The sequence below is a fragment of the Penicillium atrosanguineum genome (assembly GCF_028827265.1).
Source record: "Penicillium atrosanguineum strain IBT 20685 chromosome Unknown utg000004l_segment0_segment0, whole genome shotgun sequence".
Lineage (NCBI taxonomy): Eukaryota > Fungi > Ascomycota > Eurotiomycetes > Eurotiales > Aspergillaceae > Penicillium > Penicillium atrosanguineum.
Window position 1 is genome coordinate 1537250 of NW_026623136.1, and position 23985 is coordinate 1561234.

A 23985-nucleotide genomic window follows, 5' to 3' on the forward strand; every position below is an offset into this window, starting at 1 on the left:
ATTCTTAATTATGCGGAACCTGGAAAACACTGTCCGCAAGATCCGTAATCTCAACAACACGATGCTCCTCGAGAGCTTTGAGAATCTCCTGGACCGAACTCTGAGGAAGCCCTTCTTTATTCCTCGAATAGATATCAATACCAGCAGGAGTGAAAAGCGTCTTGGCGAAGTATGTCACAATCCACTTATTATTATCATCCGTATGACCAAAACCAAGACACTCCCAGTGCGTGCTCGCAAGCTTCAACCAACCCTTGCCTCGCCAATCCCAAGCACCTGGATCGCCAGGGGTCGGGGTATCAACACCATGAATAGAGGAGACTTTCTCCGACGTTTTAGATTGAAATTTGACCAGATCATCGATCTTATAGACACCCGACTTATCGACCGGGAGTAGCTCGTAGGTGACGTTGACATTTCGCTTGTCTTTCCATAGCGGGAGGCTGGAGTGGGTTACCTGCCATGTCCCGATGAGGAAATCATTGGGTGGGGGCACGCATTTATTGCCCTTGCTCTTGGTGGAATAGACTCTTGGTAGTCCAATATATATTGGGGAAGGCATGTATTAAACACGAAGTATGAAGTCAAATCCAAGGGGATGAATGGGGATGGATCTCAAAGGGGGACTTCTGTTTATTAGATCCCGTGATCTAATACCGTCTGGGATTTAGCTTCGGTCGTTCAGGGTCTGAGTCGGTTGTCCACTCTCCGCCAAAGTACTTCACTAGAAAAGGCTGACGGATATTAGATTGAAGTTTGCTACCGCGCACAACTTACAAGGTATGCACCTCAAAAGCGGGGATTTACAGAGGAGTCGACGCATATTGCGTGGGAACTTCTGACGCGGCACCAGCCGACCTCGGAAGCTGCTGCAGGGCTTTCTTATTCGTTTTCACGAAAATCGAGGGTAATCATCGAACCTTCGCCCTTAGCGCTCTCTGTCGGTGCGAACGTGGACGTGGACGCGAACCATTCGGTCCGATAGTTGCGGGCCGGTAGATGACAGCATGAGTGGTCGAACGTGTGGGGTTTTGAACCTATTTAAAGGCAGACGAATATCCAGGAGATTTGAACCAGTACTTGGCATATTCAATGTCACAAGAGACTCACTTCACTTGATACGACAGAATAATAATGCCGAACCAGATTCGAGATATTCGCACCGTTGATACGGAATCCTTTCCTTACATCTTCGAGCGAGATATTTCCATCAATCTCAGAGATGGAAATGTAGTTCGCTGCAATGTTTACCGACCAAAGGACTCTGGTCCGCAGACTCGCTACCCTGTGTTGGCGACCTATGGCCCTTATGGCAAGGACGTCCCATATGAGGAGTGAGTGAATCCGTTTTCGAAACACAGATTTCCCTTACCGAACTAACCTAATTGTCTCCTCAAGCTTCAATCCATCAAGCTATGCTGAGGTCAACCCTAAGCACAAAACAGCGCACTCATCTTGGGAAACGCCAACACCAGAATATTGGACCGCACATGGATACATCGTGGTACGCGCAGACGAAATCGGCACAGGACAATCTCCTGGGCTTCTCAACACCCTGTCACCCCAGACAGTTGAATCATTCTGCGAGGTCATCGAATGGGCCTCGGAGCAGGAATGGTCGACAGGCAAAGTAGGCCTGCTTGGCATCAGCTATTACGGTGCCACACAGTGGTATGCAGCAGCCCGTAGCCCCAAGGGTCTTGCTGCGGCCGTTCCTTGGGAAGGATTTTCAGACCTCTATCGGGATATGGGCCGGCATGGAGGTATTTTGTCGAACACTTTCCAGAGCGCTTGGTGGAAGCGTCAAGTCGCTTCGAACCAGTACGGGCTGCCTGGGAAGGCTTCGAGAAATTGGGGCCCAGATACCGTTGAAGGAGATCTCGGGGAAGATGAGCTGAAAGCGAAACGAGTTGAGCAGCCTGCTCTGGCATCGCAATATCGATATACAGATGATGATATTTTTGCTTCCATGGATTACAAGTTGGAGAATATCAAGATTCCGATCCTGAGTGTTGCGAATTGGGGTGGTATTCTGCTGCATCTAAGAGGCAACGTGCAAGGATTTACACGTGCTGGATCTGAGTTCAAGTATCTTCGGTTTATTGTAGGCCGCCACGATCTGCCATTCTACTACGACGAAGAAGTCGAGGTTCAGCGAAGCTTTTTGGATGCTTTTCTCAAAGGAGAGGACAGACATGGATGGTCTCAGAAAGGTGCTGTCTCCCCCGTGGATCTGCTTATCCGGAAGGGAGACGTCGGGCACAACAATCCAGAGGCAGAGAAAACATTACCTAGGAGATTTGAGCAGGAATGGCCGCTTACCAGGACTGAATACACGAAGTTGTTCCTCCAGTATGACGGAGAGATGCTTTTCAAGGAGCCTGCAGATACCAACCTCCTGAAGAAAAGCTATGATGCACCTGGTAGTGGACGGCCTTCTGATATTATCTCCTTTACAACGCCGCCATTCGGAAAGGAGACCGAAATCACCGGCCACGTTGTCGCTCATCTTAATGTTTCCGTTAGCAAGAGCCCCGATGGCCCCGTGCCTTCTGACCTGGACCTATTTATCAGTCTTCGACATGTCTCCGCCCATGGCTCGGAGATCCTTTACACTGGCACCACCGGTGAGGGTGCGCCGGTGACCAAAGGTTTCCTCCGAGTGAGCATGAGAAAGACCAATCCTGACCATCCGCTGAATCACCATTGGTTCCCCTACCGAGAATACCGGTCGGTAGACGTTCTTCCCGTCGTTACCGATGAGATATACTCCGTGGATATTGAGCTTTGGCCAACCAATGTAGTCGTTGATGCTGGAAATAGACTTACTTTAGAAGTCAGCTCTGGCGACACGGCGGGTACTGGAATGTTCAATCACAATGACCCAGTTGATAGGTGAGCAATAAAATCCTCGATGTAATATACCGAGTTGAGCTAACTCGAAAACAGACCCGATTCTATCTTTAAAGGTCAGAACAACATCCAATTTGGCCCAGATCACGTTAATTATATCACGCTGCCAATTATCCCGCCCTCGTCTACCATCTAAGACTTTGGAAATACAGCTTTCACTCGAAATACCGAGTTGCGGGGCGCAAAGTGAGGGAGCTGTACCCTGTGACATGTCTATCAGCTGAAACAAATCTGCATGTTGATCAGAAGAAGTAACTATTTGCCTTGAAGAAAGTCCTGATAAATACATAGCCCGGTAGACCCACAGAGACAATATAGCGGCCCGTAGGCTCCTCGCCAACGCTATATATAGACTACAGCAGGAGAAAACTGGCTCAGGTGAATCATTTTGCTTGAGATACATAGGTCTTGGACTTGAGAAGCGTTTCGCCGTTCCGGGGTTATAGAAAAATACTGATTGATCGGTCGGTCGAGCTCCAAGCGCCAACACGCTGTCAAGATGGCTTCGGCCTCACTCTGTCATTCGGATCTGATGACGATTGGCATGCCCGGTCGAACAGATGATCAATGCTATGCGGGCTGGTCAGTCAAGGAAGCGCATGGCTGTGGTATTTGGGGGAGAGTTCTGTTAAATCTTAATAGGATGTTATTTGTGTGAGCGTGTGGCCCTGGGGTTGAAGAGCGTGGTGTTTAAGTGAATGTACATTGTGAAAGATTACGATGAACAAATTGTATCAGTGAATTCACGAGTCAGTATGTACTTTAATGAACGACAAGAAGAATTGAGTATCCACTCAGTATGTCAAGTTGATCATGATTGTCTTTGTCTCGGTGAAATGTTCGAGGGCAGCACGGCCACATTCACGACCAAGACCACTCTGCTTGCTACCACCAAAGGGCACGTTTAGCATATTCAGGCTAACACAGTTAATACCGACCATTCCAGACTCAAACTCGCTAGCCATTCGCATGGCCTTGTTGATATCCTGGGTGAAGACACCAGCCATAAGTCCGTACTCTGTGGCATTGGCCTTCTGAAGCACTTCACTTTCAGTTTTGAAAGAGTTGAGAATAGATACCGGGCCAAAGATCTCTTCTCGGTACAGCTCGGCATCGGCCGCGACATTTGTGAAGACGGTGGGTTGGATGAAGTATCCCTTGTCGCCGACGCGCTTTCCTCCAGTGAGGATCGCCCCTTGCTGGGCACCTCGCTCGATGAAACCAGTCACACGTCGGAACTGGGCTTCATCCACCAAAGGCCCCATCAGTGTCGTCGCCTCTTCAGGGTCATTAATTGCTTTGGCGCGCTCCTCCAAGGCTGCCTTGTACTTCTCGGTGAATTTGTCCAGAATACCCTCTTGCACGTAAACACGCGAGGCGGCAAAGCAAACCTGACCGGTGTTGGCTGCGATCGCATTGACGCACCAGGTGACAGCATTGTCCAAGTTACAATCATCAAACACAACAGCTGGAGACTTGCCACCGAGTTCAAGGGTGACTCGCTTGAGATTGGTTTCGGCAGCCATCTTCTGGATCAGCTTCCCAGTCCTAATCGACCCAGTGAAGCTAACCTTCCGGATACGCATGTGCCGTGCGAGGAGAGCTCCCGTCGGCCCAGCCCCAGACAAAATCTGGAAGACGCCGGGTGGAAAGCCAGCTTCCTTGATCAATAGGCCCAAAGCCAACGCAGCAAATGGCGTCTTCTCTGAAGGTTTTAGGATGAAGCAGTTGCCAGTCGCCAGCGCCGGAGCCGCCTTGAGACCGACTGTTCCAAGCGGGCCGTTCCATGGGACGATTCCCGCAGTCACGCCCAAGGGCTCATGGCGAGTGATCTTCATGAAGCCATTCTCTTGAGGGTGCGCCTCTCCGGCGAACTTGTCAATCCAGCCTGCATTGTAACGGAATGACTCCGTGGCCATGCCGAGTTCGAATTTGCCGAACGGCCCATACGGTGCACCAAGCGTGATTCGCGTGAGCTCTGCCAGAGCTAGGCTATGTTTATCGATAAGATCGGCGAACCTCAGCAGAATATTACGTCGCTCCAATGCCGTGATGGCCTTCCATGCGGGGAAGGCAGCTTCCGCGGCGGCCACGGCCGCATCAACATCCTCTGCGCCCGCAACAGGCACTTTATCGGAGACCAGTGAATTGTCCTTTGGATTGAAGACTGAGATGGTCTCAGTGTTTTTTGCGTCGATATATTCATTGTTGATGAAAAGTTGCTGAGGTAGGTTGCTAGGCGAATAGCCGAAAGCGGGGTTCTCGTTGATAGAGCCCATGGTGGTATGAGGGGTTCAATTAGGTATGTATTTTGTGAAATAATTCGGCTAATACGTTTTTCAGAGAAAGAGAGCGGGGCTTTATAATGTCAACAATGATCATACTCAATCAAACATGTGTTAGTCATAGTCAATTTGGCACAAAGTACGGCATCAGGCGTGCGTGCTGCGGGGAAATGTTATCTATGCAGCGGCAGGTCGCCCTATTTCCTATTTATGAACCCGAGGGATCATCGGTTTTGCCACTGCCAAAATATTAAATACATGCCAAGTGGTCATGTTTGCCATCCACGTCGCCAAATTCACCGAATTGGGACGTCCATTTCCAGTAAAGCGAATTCATCTCGCTTATAGTTACTGTAGAATAACAGCTTGGATCTCCTTTCATGAGGCGCTTCCGAATCCTGATAGGCCAAACCACCAGACTTACTAGTATTATGGTAGGAATCGTTGCGTGCAGGACGCTGATTACCCGGCCTGGAACGGCCTGCCTTCCGAAAAGCGCCAATAGATGGCAAATGTGACAGGGCCCCCAGAAAAGAGGGGTCCCACTCATCACGCAAATATTAGCTCTTCATTCCCTGGGTCTGCTTAAAATTTAATTGCTCTGTACCTAACCCTATGGCTAAGCTGGGGGTTCACTTTCGTGAGAAGGTGGTTAGACTGGGCGATGTGGTACTTAGGAGAGTCGGACGTTGTGGATAGAACTCCAACAAAGAGAACTCTGATAAATTAATTTGGAGATTATTTGAGGAGTCTATCGTTCACTTGGAGAGCCTGTCAACCACGAACAGCTATCACATCAACAGTTGAAACTGTATAGCTTGCGGTTTCCGAGGCAGGCGGATCATTCTGGAGGATATTGCTCTTCGACGTTTGATCATTCCTCCAATTATATGAAATTAGCGATTAACGCTCCATTATCCTTGATCATGTCTACTGACGTTGGCACTACCCTATCCATATTTAGTCAGGACAAGAGGCAAATCGACTGCAGTCTTCCCCTGCAGTTCATGAGAATTGAAAGTCAGGCATTCAAATTGCTGGCCCAAATGCTGTTACTTTACATTGCAGAGACGGTTATGCTTACAACTTTCCTTGTTCTTGTGGTGTTCACTTTTGAATTTCCTTGTGAAATCAGATTACTATTCATAAATTTATTAAATTTATTCCTAAGAAACTATGCGATTCATTCTCTGTCTAGGGAAAAGTTAATGGTTTGAAGCCGAGATAAACCGAGAATTTTCTATGACTCTATAGCTTAGATAATTGTGGGCCAGGCAACTCAGCATCGCGCTTAGCCCACTCCTTGAGAACCTTTCTCTGGATCTTTCCACTTGCCAATCGCGGAACTTCTTCCACGAATATGACACCACCAGTGAGTTGCTTGTGCTTCGCGACGCGGATTTTCATGTAGTCCTGGATTTGAGCCTTTGAAGTACTGGAGGCTGGACCATCCTGCAGCCGAACGTAGGCTCGGGGCCGTTCTTCTTCATTTATTGTGATACCAACCACCCCGGCATCTGCGACATCGGCATGCTCCAGGAGCACGGCTTCGAGTTCTGCAGGGGCCACTTGTAGACCATTAACTTTGATTAATTCCTTTTTGCGATCAACGACCCAAAAAGAATTATCGCGGACAATAACAACGTCTCCCGTTTTGAGCCAGCCCTCTTCATCGAGACTCTCTCGGGTAGCTTGCTCATTCTTCCAATAACCCATGCAAACATTGGGGCCTCGGATATACAGCTCACCGGGCTCACCTGCGTAGATAATCTTTCCTTCCTCGTCAAGAATCTTGCATTGGCAATTTGGAACAAGCATACCAATAGAGCCTGAATCATCGGTGCGACCACCAGGGACATAGAGCCCACTACACGTAAGCTCTGTCATCCCCCAGGATTGAACGACATTCAACTTCAAATTCTTTTGTATGGTGTTTTGAAGTTCTCTGGAAAGCGGTGCTGCTCCACACAAGATATTCTTGATGCTGCTCAAATCAAATTTCGACGTCTCAGGTCGTTTATCAAGCATGATCAAGATAGGCGGAGCCACTTGGAGATTGGTGATTCGGTATTTCTGGATGACCCGTAAAAAGTCCTCGAAAACAAACTTCTGCATAATGTAGATAGGAACCCCCAGTTTACCTGCCATCAGATTCGCATAGAGTTGGCCTGGGAATTGTAAGTAGTGTTTAGGGGTTGGGTTGAAGTGGTTTGGGAGCATCTTACCGTACGCATGGTATAGTGGAAGAAAGCCGACCCATCTCTCTGCTGGGCGAGCTCCAGGAACAGCCGCATAAGGGGTTTCCTGGTCACGAGTAAAAATTGATTGTTCAACATTCGCGATAAGGTTGTAATGTGACACGCATACGCCTTTCGGTAGGCCAGTAGTCCCTGAAGAATAATTGATGGTGGCTATTGTGGAATCTGCACTCTCCCTCAAGTCATCCCACTTCCACATATTTGCCTCTTCCTCGGATCCCAGCATTTCTCTCCAGTCAAGAATACCATAGACGGCGCGGCAAGGGCGATCGGAAAACTGAAAGATGCGATCCTCCGGGAATCCCACTCCGCGGGCAGCCTCCAGGACAGTCTGGATGAGGCTTGGATGAGTCAAGATAACTTTCGCACTTGTATTCTTCAGCTGGTGCTGGATCTCGGGTACTTTATAGATCGGATTGGCCCCGCTGAAGATTCGGCCAGATCCCGCGATGCCCTGGTATGCAACCGGTACAAATATATGATTTGGTGTAATGATCATGACCACCTCTCCTTTTTCTACTCCGAGTCTATCCAGACCAAAGCCTAGACGACGCACCCACGACAGCATCTGGCGGGGAGAAAGTGACTTTGCGGGGTCTTCAGCGTCGATCCATATTGGGTTGTCGGATACCGTTTGATTCGTAGGATAAAGGTAGGAGAGGATATTGGTTTTAGGAATGTCGAGCGTTGGAAATACTGATTTGAACATCTTGAAAATATGTTAGTAAAGATGGTGATTGAAGAAGAATGGATAGAATTAAGAGACGATTTTGGCATAAAGGCAATACGACAGCGCTTCAAGGCCCCGCACCGCGCACCTTGCAACCGGGCTACCGAACCGAGGTCATACAGACAGGGAAAAAGATATCCCTGTGCATTCCATATAAGCGAATGCAGAGAGAATATATTAAGCTTACCCACATGATAACTACAGCAACCTTCAAATGTAACCTGCGATCCACCATCTTGTCTCCATAACTCACTCGCCGCCATTGCGATAACATGAATTGATCATTTATCAAATTTCGGATCAATTCAACTTGAAATTTACTTCGACCTTCATTTTAGGGTCGCGATAATCACGAGAGATAATAGGAGTTATTTCCCGAAATTCATGTTGAAAACATTGTTAATTGCATTTCATTCATCGTGCTTCGCATTGTCTGGGATCACATGCGGCAATGACATTTCTCGAAGGCGGTGCCAAAGACTGTCACCATAACAGCACGAAAATCAGAAGCCCCACGAAGAATCAAGCAGCCCCCCAGAAAGCCCAATAAGCTGGCTGCAATGCAAGGGAAAACTATTTAGATTGCGAGGAACAACTAATCATTTGATGTAAAGGTTGTTGACAGAATATTGGGCGGATATCCCCCACGTACAGGAGTTCGGGTTTGCCCTTTGATGTCCCCTCTTGCTTTGCTTTCGGTCGAACCACCCTGAAAATCACATCAGTATAACTGATTCTCTAGTCAAAAGCAGAAGCAGCTTTCTTTGATCATATGGTTAAAAGGATAGGCCAGTTGAAGCTCTGTTAAATATTGTCTTCTCTACAAAATTTGAACCGGCTCGTGCCTTTCCAAGCTCGTATTGAATCACGCCACCGCTTGTTGCTTGAGGCTCACTCACAACAACATTGCCGAGCCGAATATCTCGACCTTGCTCAGGGCGGGCGATACCACCACTAAGTGCTACAAGAAGACTGATCTTGATCTGGGACGGAGAGGAGAGCAGGCCGGATGTCGTAATTGCTGTAGAGGTGGTCCTGCTGGGAGTCCGCAATTACAATATTATGCTTGTCCATTTTACCCCAGGTGTATGGGTTTTCGTCAGATGGGTGCTGAGTAAAGTCATGAGATTCTTCATGGCGCTCATCAAGCATCGAAATAGCTGCGGCACGCTCGATAGGCAGAGGTGCAATCCATCCGATCGTATATGAATCCGGGATGACCAAGCCTTCAAGAACCGCCATTGTAGAAAGAACTGATCAATTATGATGTCAAGTGCAAAATTGAAACGTAGAGTGCTGAAGTAACGACACACTCACCAGTTCGCAGCTACGTGCCCAAGAGAAGAACGGGCAACTGAAGGCTGCGGCTGAGTAGCAGAGCAGTCGGCCACGTCACAATGCTTCGCCTATGCGAATATTATAAAACCTTGCAGACTCCAGGCATTATAATAATGATACTATGTGGTTTAAAAAACTGCGATGTCCAGGTCAACGTAAGTGACAGTCCATTTTATTCAGCTCTTTAAAGAAGGCTTAACAGAAGACCTGAGAGACGCACCTATTGGTGATATATTTGGCCTCCATCTTCATCTCAGCTCAGCAAAGCCATTTCTAGCATTAGTCCATTGCTCTCGTATGCTTGCTTTGCGAGCCAAAGTCTAGTCAAAAGAGCCAAGTAACCACATTAGCCTCCGCGAGGGGCAAATCATCGGCGCAGCTGAAATTGCATACCGATTCGGTAATTATGCACAACAAATCTAAAAATAACCCCAATTTAGCTGCATAAGATAGGGTTACAGCCGAACAAGGAAGAAAAATTGCAGCTAATTTTCTTCTATTTCGGGGCACAAGGGCAGCTAATTATGGAACATCATTCCCTGTCAGGCGCCGATCTCTCCGCAATCCTGCAGTTCCGTCCCGGCGGCAATGCATGTCTATTGTCTTGTGTACACCGGTGCACTTCACGATGCTCCTCCAGATGCACGTCGGATACTTTTCTTGCGCCGGTCGCGTTGGCGAACAAGCTTTATATCCAGGCGCCTCCCGCTCGAGCTCAGGCGTTTCATAGACTCATCATCTCCAGTCTCTGACAACGTTGCATTGCGGTTTTGTATTGATTACATTTATTTGTTGACCTAATCTTTTATTCTTTTATTGCTCTTATCATCTCTTGCTTGATCCTTGATTCTACAAATCTGAAGCGGTCATTGGTTGCGACCCCTCCACGACGACCTAAGATCCCTGTCAGTCGTCAGATTGGCTGCGTCCAATCGGAGGCTGACCTCCTTGTCTGTGCTGGTTGACTCGTGCCCTGCATGCAACCCGCGGGAGATCCCCGGTGGTGAAAGCCAAAGAGTCTAGTTGCTCTTGATCTCGTGGGTCTACGTCAGCCACGCCGTAGTGCACTTTTTTCTGAAGGGCTCCTCCTCTTTGTTGGCCCCGCCGTTTCATTCACGCTTGAATGGTATCCTTTGCATCCCCTAGGAGTTTCATACGTTCGGGGATCATTCGCCAGAGTCACAGGCAACATGGCTGGTATCGTTAATAGGCCTCTTTCCATCTTCCGCAGACCAGAGTCTCCTAAGCCTCTGCACTCGCGGTGGGGTGACGTGGCTATCTCCGTTCCCACAGATGGTTCATGGAATCAATACGACAATCCTCATCGAATTCCTCGGAGGCCATCTTACGGGCCAGGCTTTGTTCCAGACTGCTCGCCTTCAGAGAAGAAGCTTCGTCAAGTGAACGAAGAAGAGACCGAGGAGGCCGATGACGACAACAAAAGCACGTCGACGATCCCAACTATTCCCCGTCGTAACTCTCTATCTCTGGGTGGTCTGGGTGGAATTCGAGCCGGTCGGCTCTCAGTCCGGCTGGCATCTCGCCCAAAACACCTGAGGGGGGAATCCCCGACAGAACGAGATAGCCAGTCAGACCAAAGGAGGCCCGATTTTGCATACAAGCCGATTCAAACCGATTATGTCTCTGAAGTCTCCGAGACTTCAAGTCAAAGTACCCCGCGGTACCAGTATATTCCCGCTAGTGGACGTTACATGGAGGATATCCTGGGTGCTACTACTCGAAGTCAATCCGCAAGATCCTGTCGCAGCTCACGGACTCGACGTGACTCATTTTCCGAGTCTCAGGAGGACAGAGATCATGATCGCGACCGTCACTCGCGAATGCAAACTGCATCGCGGGTCAGCTCGCATCAAGAGGATGATCGGCAGAGTCTGCGATCTAGCTTGGGGGATAGCTCTGATGGTGTGGGCTCCCGGCTTAGTAGTTTTGGGTTGCCGCCGAGGCGGAGGACTTCTCCGTTTGTTGCGGCGGATCGGAGGTCTTCATCTTTGAAACCTATGACTTTGGCGATGGTGCCCGATCCTGAAGACCTTTATTAGTGTCTATCGACCACGTTTCTTGTATCACGGATGGCGTTCTTCTTTCATTTGTCATGGCGCGGCGTTTAATGGCATTCCAGACGTTGTTGGTGTTTTTAATTATATTCGCGGCACAAGAGATTTCAGCATGACAAACGACTATTTCATTCTCCACAAATGAAGATTTGTATCCTATATTCGCTTATCGCCTGTAATTTACTTGTAGTCGCGAACTTTCGATGCACTATCTCTCAGGTCCGGCTGTAGGGGGAAACTCGGTCATTATGATGGCATGGCAACGTCTCTGGGCTTGACCATCTTCTGGCAATCTTACTCCAAAACTCCTTCCTAGTCTATCAGAGATACCACCGCGCACCAATTGGTAGTCATCATACCTGTTGGAATCAGTCTTCTACCTTCTGTTGTGAAGTTTTTAGAATGGATATGGCTGATGCAGTGGTTCTACTTCGCTGCGGTGTCGAGGTATCGACATATTACTCCCTGCCCACTGCCTTGGGATCTAACAGCTCTTTTTGCAGAACGACGCTTGGGGAAAGAAAGGAAAAAATTCAATGGTCGCCCAATTGTGGTCAAAGACTCCGGGGAGTGAGGGGATTGATGAGTCTAAGACTTACTCAGAGGTATGAGAGCTCTTGAAATTGGTTGACCCGCGATCTGAAATATTTATTCAGATGTGGATGGGAACGTATCCCTCGAATCCATCTTATCTCCTAGCCACTGGCGAGCATCTAGGCGAATACCTGAAGAAGCACCCCCAGTTGGTGGGCAAAGCGGTTGTCGATCGCTGGGGCCCGGAGATACCCTTCCTACCAAAGGTATGAAAGCAACGGACTCGGAAGCGGGTGCGATTAACAACTGCAGATATTGTCTGTCTCCAAGGCCCTGCCACTTCAAATTCATCCAAACTCGAAACTATCAGCCAAATTGCACATGCAAGACCCCAAGAAACACAGCGATACAAAGCACAGACCGGAAATCGCCATCGCACTTTCCAATTTCGAGTTATTTGCGGGCTGGAAGCCACTCAGTGAGATCGAGGCCTTATTCAACCTGAAGCCGCTGGGAAGATACGTCTCACCACAAACGAAATTCGACAACGAGACCCTGCGACAAGTCTGTAAATCGCTATTGAGTGCTGACCCGCACACAGTGGCCGCCACAATCAAAGAGCTACAGAACATCCCAGAATCTCATTTCGGTAACGATCCCTACATCCCAGTTCTCCTCGACCGACTCAGCAAGCAATTTGGCGAACGTGAAAATGGAAACCTCGTCGCCGCCCTTTTAATGAACTACATGGCCCTAGGTCCTGGTGACTCCATCTTCGTTCCACCGGATAGTATCCACGCTTACCTAGAAGGCGACATCCTGGAATGCATGGCCCGAACCGATAATGTGATAACAACGGGCTTCTGTCCTGCCGCCGAGCGCGAAAACGTCGAGCTCTTCGATCAAGCGCTAACTTTCAACCCTCACAACGCTGAAAGCGCTCTGCTATCACGTAGAAAGAGCGACAAGGGTATGAACGGCAAGACGGATGTTTATGCGGCCCCGATCAGCGAGTTTGCAGTCCTGTGCACTTGTCTCGGCGCAGGAGAGAAGGAGACGCACAAGGCCATTCTCGGACCTAGTTTGATGATTGTTGTCAAGGGGTGTGGGGCTATGAAGATCCCTGGGGATCAGACAATTGAATTAAAGGATGGGTTTGTGTTTTTCGTGGGACAGGGCGTTGCGCTGGATTTCTGCACGCACAAGGGACTGGCGGTTTACCGCGCGTATGCAGAGTAGGGGCTGGTTTTGAACAATGGTTTGAATTTGACAATTCTGGGCTCTCATATTGGACTGGTCAACTTACTTTCTGCCTTTCTTGTCTTTGAGGCAAACATTGAGAATCGCAATTCTACCGATGCAGTCAGTGCCAGAGGCGTGCAGATCCCCGTCGGTGGTATAGCCGACCCCACCTGAGATTGTAGATTGCACTTTGTTAGTGTCGGTTTCGGCCGCAACTTTGATTCGATCATTCCTCGGGGCGCGTAAAGTCAGCCAGTCAGAAAGCTGAGAAAGTGTTGGTTCGTTATGATTTGCCGGAACTATGCAAGATTGAGATGCGCACAGCTGTGGCATGGAGCGGGCGCTTTCGGACGAGGCCTGGCCATGACTAGCGTGATGTGCTGGCACTGAATTGAGACTAATTAGGGGCTAATTATGGGCCTTTCTATCTATAGTCCCTCAATTACTATCTTTACCTCTTTTCCTTGAGCGCCTCAAAATAATCCCACCGGAAACAGGGTCCCTGTGCCGGGGAAGCTTCTTTCTAGGACATATATCAGGGCTCGTCATGGCCTTCTTCAACCTCACGCCCGAGGATCGACTCCCAAATAATACCTCCAGGTGCCGGCTTTTGGGGGGTTACGACGCAAGTCTGGATCTGACATGGATTAATTTGACCCTGCATCGTCCATCCCCCGGTGCTCTCCATCCTTAGCTTGTTTTCCAACCGGGGTTCGAATATTTTTCCGACCCCCATCACACGATCTACTAGCCAAGAGCTCTGGGATCAAGGCATACTATTGGCGAGGTCTCTGCGAGCACCCTGGGCCCTTGCAAGTAGGTTCGCCATCGCCCAGGAACGGAAGTGATAATGCAACGCTAACGACTCCACCTAGTGACGGGTGGACTTCTGTACCTTTTCTCCCGCAAGGAGAGAGCGAAGCGAAAGCAAGCACAGCAGGCCGAGCAACCGCCAGTGCCACCGGCCCACAAAACCAACTACTACGAAGCGCCCAACGGGCCCCGCTCTGCACATCCCCGGCCGCTATCTACTTTCGCTCCGGACTACAGTCACTATCACTATGCCCCGCGAGCCTCAATGGACCAGCCCCCACTGCCCACGTATGATCCTTCCAAATACCAGCCAATTCGACCAACATCAACACACAGCGCCGATCTACTATCCCCATACGGGTATACTAACCCCAGGGCCCAGCCGTCCCGCTTGCGCGAAGTGCACTACAACGATGCACGTTCATCTATCTATCAGCCCCCACCGCTCCAAAATTTGCCGTCTCATGCAAGACGACAGTCCACTATGCCTCTGCCATCCTACCCAACGGCCTCGGCTGAGCGTTCATCTAGATCAGGGGACGGTCGAGAAAGGAGTCATTCAGAGCCAATGCTTTCTGCGCCGCAGGGGGCGCGCGGCCCAAAACGGGCCAAGCCGGTGCTCTCACGGCTTATTACCAATTTTTGATAAATTGTGCATATAGTTTTTTTTTTCTTTCCTCTTCAGATTGGGCTGTTAAAACAGCCTACATGCTACGACCTTTATGAGCTGCGAGGAGTCTGGGGTTTGATCTATAACTTAGGCATGGTTCATCCGTGCACTAGGGAGCTTGGCCAGTGAACTAATTCGTGGGGGAAGGGGGAGCATTGTTCAATGAAATAAGAAACATTTACACTGGATTGCCAAGGCAGACGAGTTCGTCGCAACTTATGCAGTAGAAAGAACCAAAGTACAATTCAAATCATTTGAATCACAAATGGCGCAGGACGATCACTGTTGGCGCAACGCGAGTGGAGTCGAGATCGAGACCCCAAACAGACGCCTGTGGCCTGTGCCACTGTCGATCTTCCAGACTTCACTTCCGTTCTCTCGGCCATTCCATTATTCCATCGGCGCCTAAGTTAAGCTCCGGCGGGAGGTGCCACGAGTTCAACGGGAAGATCAACCTAGTTGCATTCCGAACCACCGATTGCTTGTCCCCTTTCGCTTGCACTTCGCTTGGACTTTAGGCTACCATGATCTCCACTGAACTTGAAATAATCCACTCGAGTGCAGGGATCGGAAGCAATATGGTGAAACAGTGTGATTTTTGGTCAATATCCTCGGGACCCCGCCCCCTCTTTTGATCCCTGCTGGAGTGGTGCCGGTCTTCTACCAGAGCCTCTCGCCCTAGTAAATAGCGGCCTGCGGTCAGAGGATCCTCTTCCCTGTCACCAGCTCCTGCCCGTACCAGAACACTCCTGGCTGTTGAATATAATCGGTTATCGGCTATCAGCGTCCCTGGAGGCACCTCAATCTTCTCCATTATGGTCTTTGGGGCGTCGTGCGCAGGTGCCGATCTCACGACAAGCGCCATGCCAAGACGACGGCGGACGACGTGCATGCGATACTATGTGCAACCCATGTTTGACTCGCCATCAAGAGTCAACGGCACGCCCTGCGCCGCAAAGGGTTGCAAATGACCTTTGAGCCAGGGGGCCTCGAATCTATCCATTGGCCCCCCCTTCCCTTACCCCTCTTACCCTGCAACTGCGCTGCCGCACCAACACCTGCAGTCCTCGGAGCTATCCCACTCCAACTCGACTGCGGCCCGCTAGGCTCCTTCGCCCGGCCACTTGTCGCGTTTGTATTTCGCTCATCACTTTTCCTGAAGCGCTGCTGCTGTGCCGGATTCGATATCATCGTCCCAAGTGGCGCCTCCGGGGCCACCGTCAGAGGGGTTGAACCGTAGTATCGGGTCCCCAACTTCGGATTTGCTCATCAGAGATTGGGCATTCGCTCACTTCCCAACACCAACTTGTCAAGTATCTCTTCAGAAGATCTTCCCGCCCGGTCAGAACCTAACAAATATGCGGTGACTAGCGTTTCTTCACGGACTCCCTTCGTTGATATAAGTCCAACACATGCGGGCGAAGCCGCCTGCGCTGCCCTTTCAACTTGGCTCAGACCCAGATCTGTCATTTCCTGCGGCTTTACTCCACGTTTCCCTGTGGGGAAGTTTGATCGACCTTGAGATGCGCATCGCATTAGGGAGTGGACTGTCCTCCCACTGAGGCCGTTGCCTTTTAAATACAGAGCGTATCCACTCTGCGCTCGTTTCGATGATCAACCCGCTCAAGGTCATGGCGAGCCTCATGAAACGGTTCAAGAGGAAGCGCAGACTTTCGTCCGAGTTGCACTCTCGCTGGGGCGACCCGGCCATCAGTTATCCCAACGAGGGCTCCTGGAACCAAAGAAATCAGCCTGGCTTCGCTGTCACCACTCCAGCGGAGCCACACCACCATGACCGTCCAGATGAGCCGCGGCGCTATATGCCAATGAACAATGGTCCGACACAGAGCATCGGCCATCCAAACGACCTTGGTTCTCACAGCATCGACATGCGAGACACGGTCGCCGGTCTGCCGATTCCAAAAGGTTACTTTGACGAAAACATCCGACACCGCACACGAAGAAGCTGCAGTCCACCCGCGCGAGGCTTGGGCATTGATGACCCGCGCAAAGAGCTACAACAAACACCAGATAGCTCGGATGAGGAGTCATGCGACGAAGAAGACGAAGAAAGAGACACATTCGGCGGCCCAGGAGGCTCGCTACGTCACACAGAAATCCCGCGCCCATCTCCCCAACTCGACTCATATATGGATCACTCTTCAAGATCCCCTCCATTATCAGTGACTTCACGTATGCGCCGAATTAGCATGCAAAGCTCGACGACCGAACACACGCCCTCGGTCGCTGGAACGACCAGCTCAAGACATACGAGCCTCACGGCTGCATCTTCTGTCTCGGCACCGTCACTTCCCCCGGACACGCCGCGATATGCATTCAATAACATGCATCCGGCACCCCTGGAAAAGCGACATGCTCCCCGCCCGCGGCCCCGGGAACCCGAGCCTGCGTTTACGGTTCGTCATGAGATGGTGCCGTCCTACGATGAACTCTATGGATGAAGTTTTCGATGTTTTATTTGCTTTTCATTTGTGATCTAGAGATTGATGATTATTTGGGTGGTCTTTTTTGCTGGTTAAGTGGCCCGTAGTGGGCTACACCCCAGGTGTTGGAATTAATATTCTCCCGGATTCTTTTACTACACTTTTACGATCACTGGAGCTTTGGAGGCTTGGAGGCTTGGAGGCTTTTTTTGCAGATCTTTCCTAAATCTCACGATTGTATTCCAAATTCAATGTTCCTACCGTACGCGTTCTTAGAGTGGTCTTGGCTGGGCGGAGCAATTCTCCACTGATGCACTCGGATGCTCCGCACCTGTCAACGTCTACGTATATGGCGTTGAGCTCCCGTTTACGACCTAAAATCCAGATACCGGAGATCCGTCCGGAGCCTACTTCAAAGCTACGTGAGTCGCAGGTCCAGTGGAGGCGCGAACTCCCGCCGGTCCGTGCAGCTGAATATGCAGACCGTGTCACAGTCACAGCCGCCTATCACCAATCACCCCGGGCGCCTTCATCACACTCGTGACGGCCCCAAAGATCCACTAGTGCTGGCAGAACTGGCCCATCCTGCATTCTTGGCCAACCCCTCAACCTGTGCTCGGTGAGCTCTAAGCGCCGAGCTGGTACCCTGGTGAGGGGTGTGCTTGATTCGAGTTCCTTTCAACCCATGCTTGCGGCACTAGGTGCACACTGCATGTAGCACTTCCTGTGCCTCATTTTCTTTCTTCTTACAGGAGAAAGGATCTATCCACTCGATCATCCCACCCGGTCGCTTCGAGAGAGGTCCGGACACTGAAAAAAGAAGCTTTTCCTCCTGCCTGTCGCTGCTTTTCCCGAACCACCATTTCCATGACACCTTGATCGCCCTTTCCCGGCGCTAGGCCTCTGCTTTCTTCCTTGTCTGGCCATCACTGAAGAGGAACCGGATACCGTTCTCATTCAACATGCCTGGACTGTCGCTCCGCGGTCCAAGGCCCGCGAAATTGCGGGCGATTATCCTAGCGGCCCTGTTCATCAGCAATCCCCTCGCCGTCCAGGGCCTGAGAACCACATCGGGCTCTCCCTGCGCAGAACAGTGCAGCAAATCGGGGGGGTCATCCTCAAACACCACCGTCTCCGAGATTGTTTGTCTAGACTCGCACTATAATCAGACCAAAGGTCGCGATTTCGAAGACTGCATCAAGTGCGAGTTGGAAAGCACCTACGTCGATCGTCCATCGGGGGAAACCGATGTCAACTGGGGTCTCTGTATGTCAATAGCCTATAATCAACCGGTGATAATGTCGCTAATCGCCCCGCTCCAGTTAACCTCCGTTTCGCTTTCACGACGTGTGTCTTCGGGTATCCCGCAGTGATCACAAATCAAACCTCGCAATGCCCAGTCGCATGCGCGGGGATCCAACCCGCTGTAGAAGTCGACCTGTTAGACCCTAGCGCGAACAATTTCCAAAACTGGTGCAAGAGTACCGCGTTCGCCGACAACGTCGTCAACACCTGCGAGTTCTGCTATAACCTGACCTCCGAAGCCGTGAACCCCGGCACAACCGGCGCGCAGGTATACCTTGGAAACTGTATGTGAATCCCCATCCAAACGAACCTTTCCTCTTCCAAACAAAAGGGAGAAATAACCCCCGAGAAAAGAACATCCACTAACCTGTCGCCAGTCCTCGAATCCATTCGCTACAACTGCCACTACAGCACAACAATCGGCTCCACATTCGACATCTCCCCCTCCCGGATCTTCACCGAAGTCCTCCTGCCCTCCTCAATGTCCCTCTCCACGCCAACTGCCTCCTCAAGCGGCGTAAATCTAGGCGTGGTCATCGCCCTCCCAATCCTAGGCTTCATAATCATCCTCATTGCACTAGCCACATGCTGCTTCTTCTTCATCCGGTATCGTCGCAAGCGCGTCCGCCGGAACCGCTACCAAAGCCATCTGTACGAACGTTGGAATGATACCACCATCGGCACCCCGCAACAGAGCCAGGGTGTCTGGGGCTGGGCGGGTCAGCCCGCGTACTCTGATAATGACCAGGCGGCAGCGGCGTATGGGTATGGGTCGGGCTTCGGGTTTGTTGATAATGATGGGCATGCTCGTGAGGTTGGGTATGGGTATGACCACTCGCAGACTAAGACTGGGTTCCAGCATGGAATTAGTGAGGCGCCGTTGCCTCAGACGGGGCCGCCTGGTATTAATATTTCTGAGGCTGGGCATGGATATCCGCCTGATCAAAAGCATGCTCTCTAGTGAGCTCCGTGGATGTGATTCATGTTGTCTTTGTGAAGCCGGACGGTGCTCAGCTATGTGCCTTGATACCCGAGCATAGGTCCAATGCTGGTATATTAATGAGTGGATGCGATGCTCACATCATGAGAGGCGTTTTCTTTTTGATATTTCCTGGAGAGCGCGTTCATATATCCCCATCTTTTCGAATATTGAATGTTGAAGTCAACCGGTTTGAATCAAACATTTGAGAAAAAGACCTTCAACCCTCAACTTTTCGAGAAAGAGAAGAAGTAGAAGAAGTAGCCATGCCAACCAACAACAACCAGAAAGATTCAAATCGGCGGCAACAACCCACCTATTTAACAAAACATGCCCATGCGGCGCGCGCCAAAAATAAACACGGCAGAGCATTGTATACGAGCAGGTCGGCTATCATGACTTAGTGAAAACCTTGGAGAGGTCTCCGGCCATAATGCTGGACCCGGATTGGTCGGCTGACACCGTACAGCGTTTCAGTACGCACCGCCAAGGGTCCAAGGGTCCAATTACACGTGGAGAGGCACTCGGTGTATTTTTGGAGCGGGTGGAGTTTGCTTGTGCGCCTTGGCTTTATATAGATTCTCTGTTGGGTTGTGCTTGTCATGCAGGCTATTGTTCCGGGGGCTGGCTGGATACGCGGGTTGAAGCTCCAAAGAGGGGATGTCCAGGTGCGGTAAGATTAGCATTCGGTCTGTTAGGGGTGAAGATAGTGATCTACTATGTCAAGGGACAAACGGCATAGTTATGATGTTAGGATATCATATATGCCATGCTTAACATTTGGATTCTTCGAAGACTGTATACAAGTCCACACTGGCTCTCGCCCGTATGCTGCACGTAGAGAGGGTACTTATGGGGGTTGTCTATGTAACTCCCCTCGTACTTGTTACAGGATCAGATGCCCAGGTATGCATTTGGGCAACATGAGGGTAAGATACCTACTGTTGGCTCTCACGCTCGGCTTACATCTTGAAACATATCTTGGTGAAGTGCGTTTTGCATTATGACAAGTGGTCACCTGGCCAGCTATAATTCGTCGGCAGCAAGTGTTAACCAGCAATCATTTTATCAAGAAGCCCCTTTAAAGAAAACCCCGCATAGCCACCTCGACGGATCTTGAAAATAGAGATAAGGCGAGTGCTAAGGGTTTCCCTTTTTCGCGAGTTGCCACATCCAGAAATCCAGTCTACACCCATTTCTTATATTACAATATCGCAATATCTAGAGATTGAGAACTTGATTAGTTCTCGGATGAGATATATATCCCAAATTTAAACCCAAAAATGAACCTAGAAATCTCACAACCGTTAGCAAGGATTAACTTCGTGAACCGAGATTGGAGACTCGAGATTGAGATCTTGCACCACAATGGCGTCTTATAACAACGCATAGAATCCAGAGTTTAAATTTGAACAATATAACGGCAAAACCTATTTTTTTTTACCTGTTCGCCATCCAATCGGACGAACTTCTAGATTAGAATAGGATTCAATCACGCAATCTGCAGGGACGGTGGGGACTGGACCCCTGTTTTCATTACTCTACAACCCCCAAGAGCACGATATCCAGCATTCAACGTTGACGACAACGATAACTTAAATTGGAAGGAAAAATTAAAAGATGCGAGATGCGATGGAGAATAAAAGAGTGTGTATTGCCGTAGCAAAGAAAATAAATTCAAAATAATCGATTCAATGAGCACACGTGTGCTGGAGGAGGCCTGTCATTGAGGCATTCAAACATCCATACCATCTATACCAGCGCCCATATTCCGTACTTACAAGCTTGAGATGATCAAGTCTAGTCCATGTCAAGTAAACATCTAAACATACAATCCGGTTCTGGTTCTGATCCGAATGGTGTACATCAGAACCAGCTCTGTACAGCACGCCTACGGATGTTTCCGTCCATCTCAGTCATTAGTTTCAATTGCCACCTGAGGAGCCAATCCCAATCCAGTCCGAGTCCGCGTGCGCGTGCGCGTCATGAGCGCTGTATTGTTCCTTTAAACGCGGAGGGTGGGGATCGGGGGGAAGCCGGTAGGGGTGGGGCCCGAGGAAGCAGGGCCGCTGGAGGAGCCGGAAGACTCAGCGAATTGGCGCTTGGCGAAAGGCCAGCTAGTGGGGAGGCCGGTTGGAATGGGGAAGGCGGACTCGATTTCAGAGATGACGCCGGAGGGGATAGGCAGCTGGCGCTTGTCGAAGCTGGGGCTCGCAGTGGGAGCAGGTCCTGAAAAAGAAGGGCTGCTGGAGAGGCCAGAAGGAGAAGGGAATTGGCGCTTGGCGAAAGGCCAGCTAGTGGGGAAGCCGGTGGGGATGGGGAAGCCGGACTCGATCTCAGAGATGATGCCTGAGGGCTCGGGGAACTGGCGCTTGTCGAAGCCGCTGGGTCCGACAGGGAAGCCGGACGGGAAGCCGGACGGGATACCAGTAGGAGTGGGAGCACCGGAGGGGACAGGACCTCCGAGAGGAGGAGCCTGGGGCAGGGCGAGAGCACAGCCCATCAAGCCCAACGCAGCGACGCCGGTGTACTTCATTTTGATTGAATTGGATCGGGGTATTCAAAAGTAATTAATGAAAGCGTTCGGATGAATGACCACAACACAGGCAGGATGTAGTAGTGATGAAGCAAAAGAGAAAAAAGCATTCTTCTGGCGATCGAGGATGTCTTTATAGGTCTGGCAAAGGCTAGGCACAGAGCTTGTTGCTGGGTCCTCAAACCTGATGGAGACCTCCGACATGGAGATTCCGTGATCGGGCAATGATCTCAACAATTTGCCTCTGATGGCTGGGCCGCCATATGCATGGGTCAGTCCGTACAGTTACGGATTGTCGATCATTTGAATCTAATGGATCCCCGAGTACACTTCGGTGGGACTAGTGCGTTAGCGTGAAGGGTCCCCGTCAGGGACAACGGACAAGGGACGGCGCCACAAGACTCGGTAATTCCAATCTGGGGCTGAGGCATTTTCCATAGCGTGATAGCTGCTGGCCAGCCCACGGTTAAACAAGCAGACAGCCGGTCGAAAAAAGCGGCCCATAGTGGAACGAGGCAAGTATCGACGTTTCGCTTAGATTGCTTGGACGGGCAGGCATGAGATCCAGACAACAGAACGACGATCGTGTTCCGTGTATACCGGGTGCCGGTGTGGTCTGACCGTATCAAATTGCCCCGTTCTATTCAGATGGTCAGGGCCACCTGCCCTTTCGGGAGCCACTTCCCACGATCAAACCCTGACGGGTCTGGACCGAGAGTAGGAAATATCGCCGAGGAGCTTAATTTTTGAGGCAGAAGCCTGATCTGAACTTGCATGTTCGGTCCTTGCGCAAGGCTGCGCCCGAGCTAGTTTGACTCATCTTTTTAGAATTGAGCAGGGTCAAGTTCAGGTTCAACGGTTGTTTCGAGACTCCAGATCCGTTTTCCAGCCACTGAATAATTCCATCGTGATGATGGGTTTACCCACAAAATAGGAACGCTCTGATACAGCCTGTGTATCAGGGCGCAACCAAATGAAGGAATTGTGGATTGGGCAAAGAGTAAAGTGGAAGGGCAGGGAAAGGTTCCCACTGATTGATAATGATGAGCCAATTGTCGGTGATGGATCGGCAAATGGAACTCGAAACTCGGCTGAAATTCTCTGTCCTGCTAAACGGGTGAGGTGAGAAGGTTGACCCTTCTCCGAGCACTGTTCGGGAGAGCCTCCAAGTGGTCTCGGCTCTGGGATTCCATGTGGAGACCATGAAGGCCAAGCTGTTTTGACGAGAGGAGAACCTTGGAATCCAGAACTCAAAGGGAATCTCGACAAAGTACCGTAGTCGGCGTCGTCAGCCTCGAACGAGGTTGGAATAGTGCGGGCCAGACCTGGCAGCCTAAACTGTATCGAGCTGGGTTTAGCCGGAACGGTGGATCCATGACTTCAATATTTGGGTGATCTGCACATGAACCTCCCCTGACCAGCGCGTACTGCCATGGTGAGCAACGCTGGATGATGCATGAGAACTCTATCACAGGGAAGCCACGCAGAATGAAACTTGCGCTCTGCAATGCGATGCATGCCCTGTTGCGGAAGGCAGCGGAAATTCTCGATCGTTTCATGTCAAACCCTAGCGTGAATAGCATAGGCAAAGACATCCCAGCCCTTATCGACGATCTGTACAGAGTACGGCTGTGACTACTCCTAGCCAAGGACCGTTTGCCAGGTCACGGTCGAACAGGCTATGCTCTGTTTACTGTACCTGTTTACCGCCTCGAGTTTGCTCTGCTCAATAGTGAGACCTGTTCAAACCCGTCTTATCGTTCCTCCCTTGCTAGATCATGGATTTTTCCAGTACAAGCTTCCTAAAATTCTTCTGTTTTGCCAATATTCCTGTTAATGCCCTCGTTCTTCCAAGGTCCCAAG

The 23985-nt window shown here is 50.3% G+C and overlaps 10 protein-coding genes across 10 annotated transcripts; 5 read left to right on the forward strand and 5 right to left on the reverse strand.

Annotated features, from left to right (window-relative positions):
* Positions 1–4: 4 nt before the first annotated feature.
* Positions 5–562, reverse strand: N7443_005900 (uncharacterized protein; the record flags this gene model as incomplete). The annotated part of the gene is made up of 1 exon (XM_056885956.1): positions 5–562. One exon carries the CDS (start codon positions 560–562, stop codon positions 5–7), a length of 558 nt encoding a protein of 185 aa, XP_056741404.1.
* A 572-nt stretch (positions 563–1134) lies between these two features.
* N7443_005901 (CocE/NonD family hydrolase) lies at positions 1135–3049 on the forward strand (the record flags this gene model as incomplete). Its single annotated transcript, XM_056885957.1, has 3 exons — positions 1135–1334; positions 1399–2895; positions 2950–3049. The coding sequence occupies 3 exons, from the start codon at positions 1135–1137 to the stop codon at positions 3047–3049; spliced, it is 1797 nt and encodes a 598-aa protein (XP_056741405.1).
* Positions 3050–3707: 658 nt separating this feature from the next.
* N7443_005902 (uncharacterized protein) lies at positions 3708–5192 on the reverse strand (the record flags this gene model as incomplete). Its single annotated transcript, XM_056885958.1, has 1 exon — positions 3708–5192. One exon carries the CDS (start codon positions 5190–5192, stop codon positions 3708–3710), a length of 1485 nt encoding a protein of 494 aa, XP_056741406.1.
* A 1254-nt stretch (positions 5193–6446) lies between these two features.
* Positions 6447–8165, reverse strand: N7443_005903 (acyl--CoA ligase; the record flags this gene model as incomplete). The annotated part of the gene is made up of 1 exon (XM_056885959.1): positions 6447–8165. One exon carries the CDS (start codon positions 8163–8165, stop codon positions 6447–6449), a length of 1719 nt encoding a protein of 572 aa, XP_056741407.1.
* A 797-nt stretch (positions 8166–8962) lies between these two features.
* N7443_005904 (uncharacterized protein) lies at positions 8963–9428 on the reverse strand (the record flags this gene model as incomplete). Its single annotated transcript, XM_056885960.1, has 2 exons — positions 8963–9207; positions 9266–9428. The coding sequence occupies 2 exons, from the start codon at positions 9426–9428 to the stop codon at positions 8963–8965; spliced, it is 408 nt and encodes a 135-aa protein (XP_056741408.1).
* Positions 9429–10714: 1286 nt separating this feature from the next.
* On the forward strand, positions 10715–11584 carry N7443_005905 (uncharacterized protein; the record flags this gene model as incomplete). The annotated part of the gene is made up of 1 exon (XM_056885961.1): positions 10715–11584. One exon carries the CDS (start codon positions 10715–10717, stop codon positions 11582–11584), a length of 870 nt encoding a protein of 289 aa, XP_056741409.1.
* A 417-nt stretch (positions 11585–12001) lies between these two features.
* Positions 12002–13372, forward strand: N7443_005906 (uncharacterized protein; the record flags this gene model as incomplete). The annotated part of the gene is made up of 4 exons (XM_056885962.1): positions 12002–12046; positions 12103–12204; positions 12256–12399; positions 12446–13372. 4 exons carry the CDS (start codon positions 12002–12004, stop codon positions 13370–13372), a joined length of 1218 nt encoding a protein of 405 aa, XP_056741410.1.
* Positions 13373–16468: 3096 nt separating this feature from the next.
* N7443_005907 (uncharacterized protein) lies at positions 16469–17320 on the forward strand (the record flags this gene model as incomplete). Its single annotated transcript, XM_056885963.1, has 1 exon — positions 16469–17320. The coding sequence occupies one exon, from the start codon at positions 16469–16471 to the stop codon at positions 17318–17320; it is 852 nt and encodes a 283-aa protein (XP_056741411.1).
* Positions 17321–18264: 944 nt separating this feature from the next.
* Positions 18265–19568, forward strand: N7443_005908 (uncharacterized protein; the record flags this gene model as incomplete). Its single annotated transcript, XM_056885964.1, has 3 exons — positions 18265–18568; positions 18625–18891; positions 18985–19568. The coding sequence occupies 3 exons, from the start codon at positions 18265–18267 to the stop codon at positions 19566–19568; spliced, it is 1155 nt and encodes a 384-aa protein (XP_056741412.1).
* Positions 19569–21591: 2023 nt separating this feature from the next.
* N7443_005909 (extracellular proline-rich protein) lies at positions 21592–22122 on the reverse strand (the record flags this gene model as incomplete). Its single annotated transcript, XM_056885965.1, has 1 exon — positions 21592–22122. One exon carries the CDS (start codon positions 22120–22122, stop codon positions 21592–21594), a length of 531 nt encoding a protein of 176 aa, XP_056741413.1.
* Between the last annotated feature and the right edge of the window lie 1863 nt (positions 22123–23985).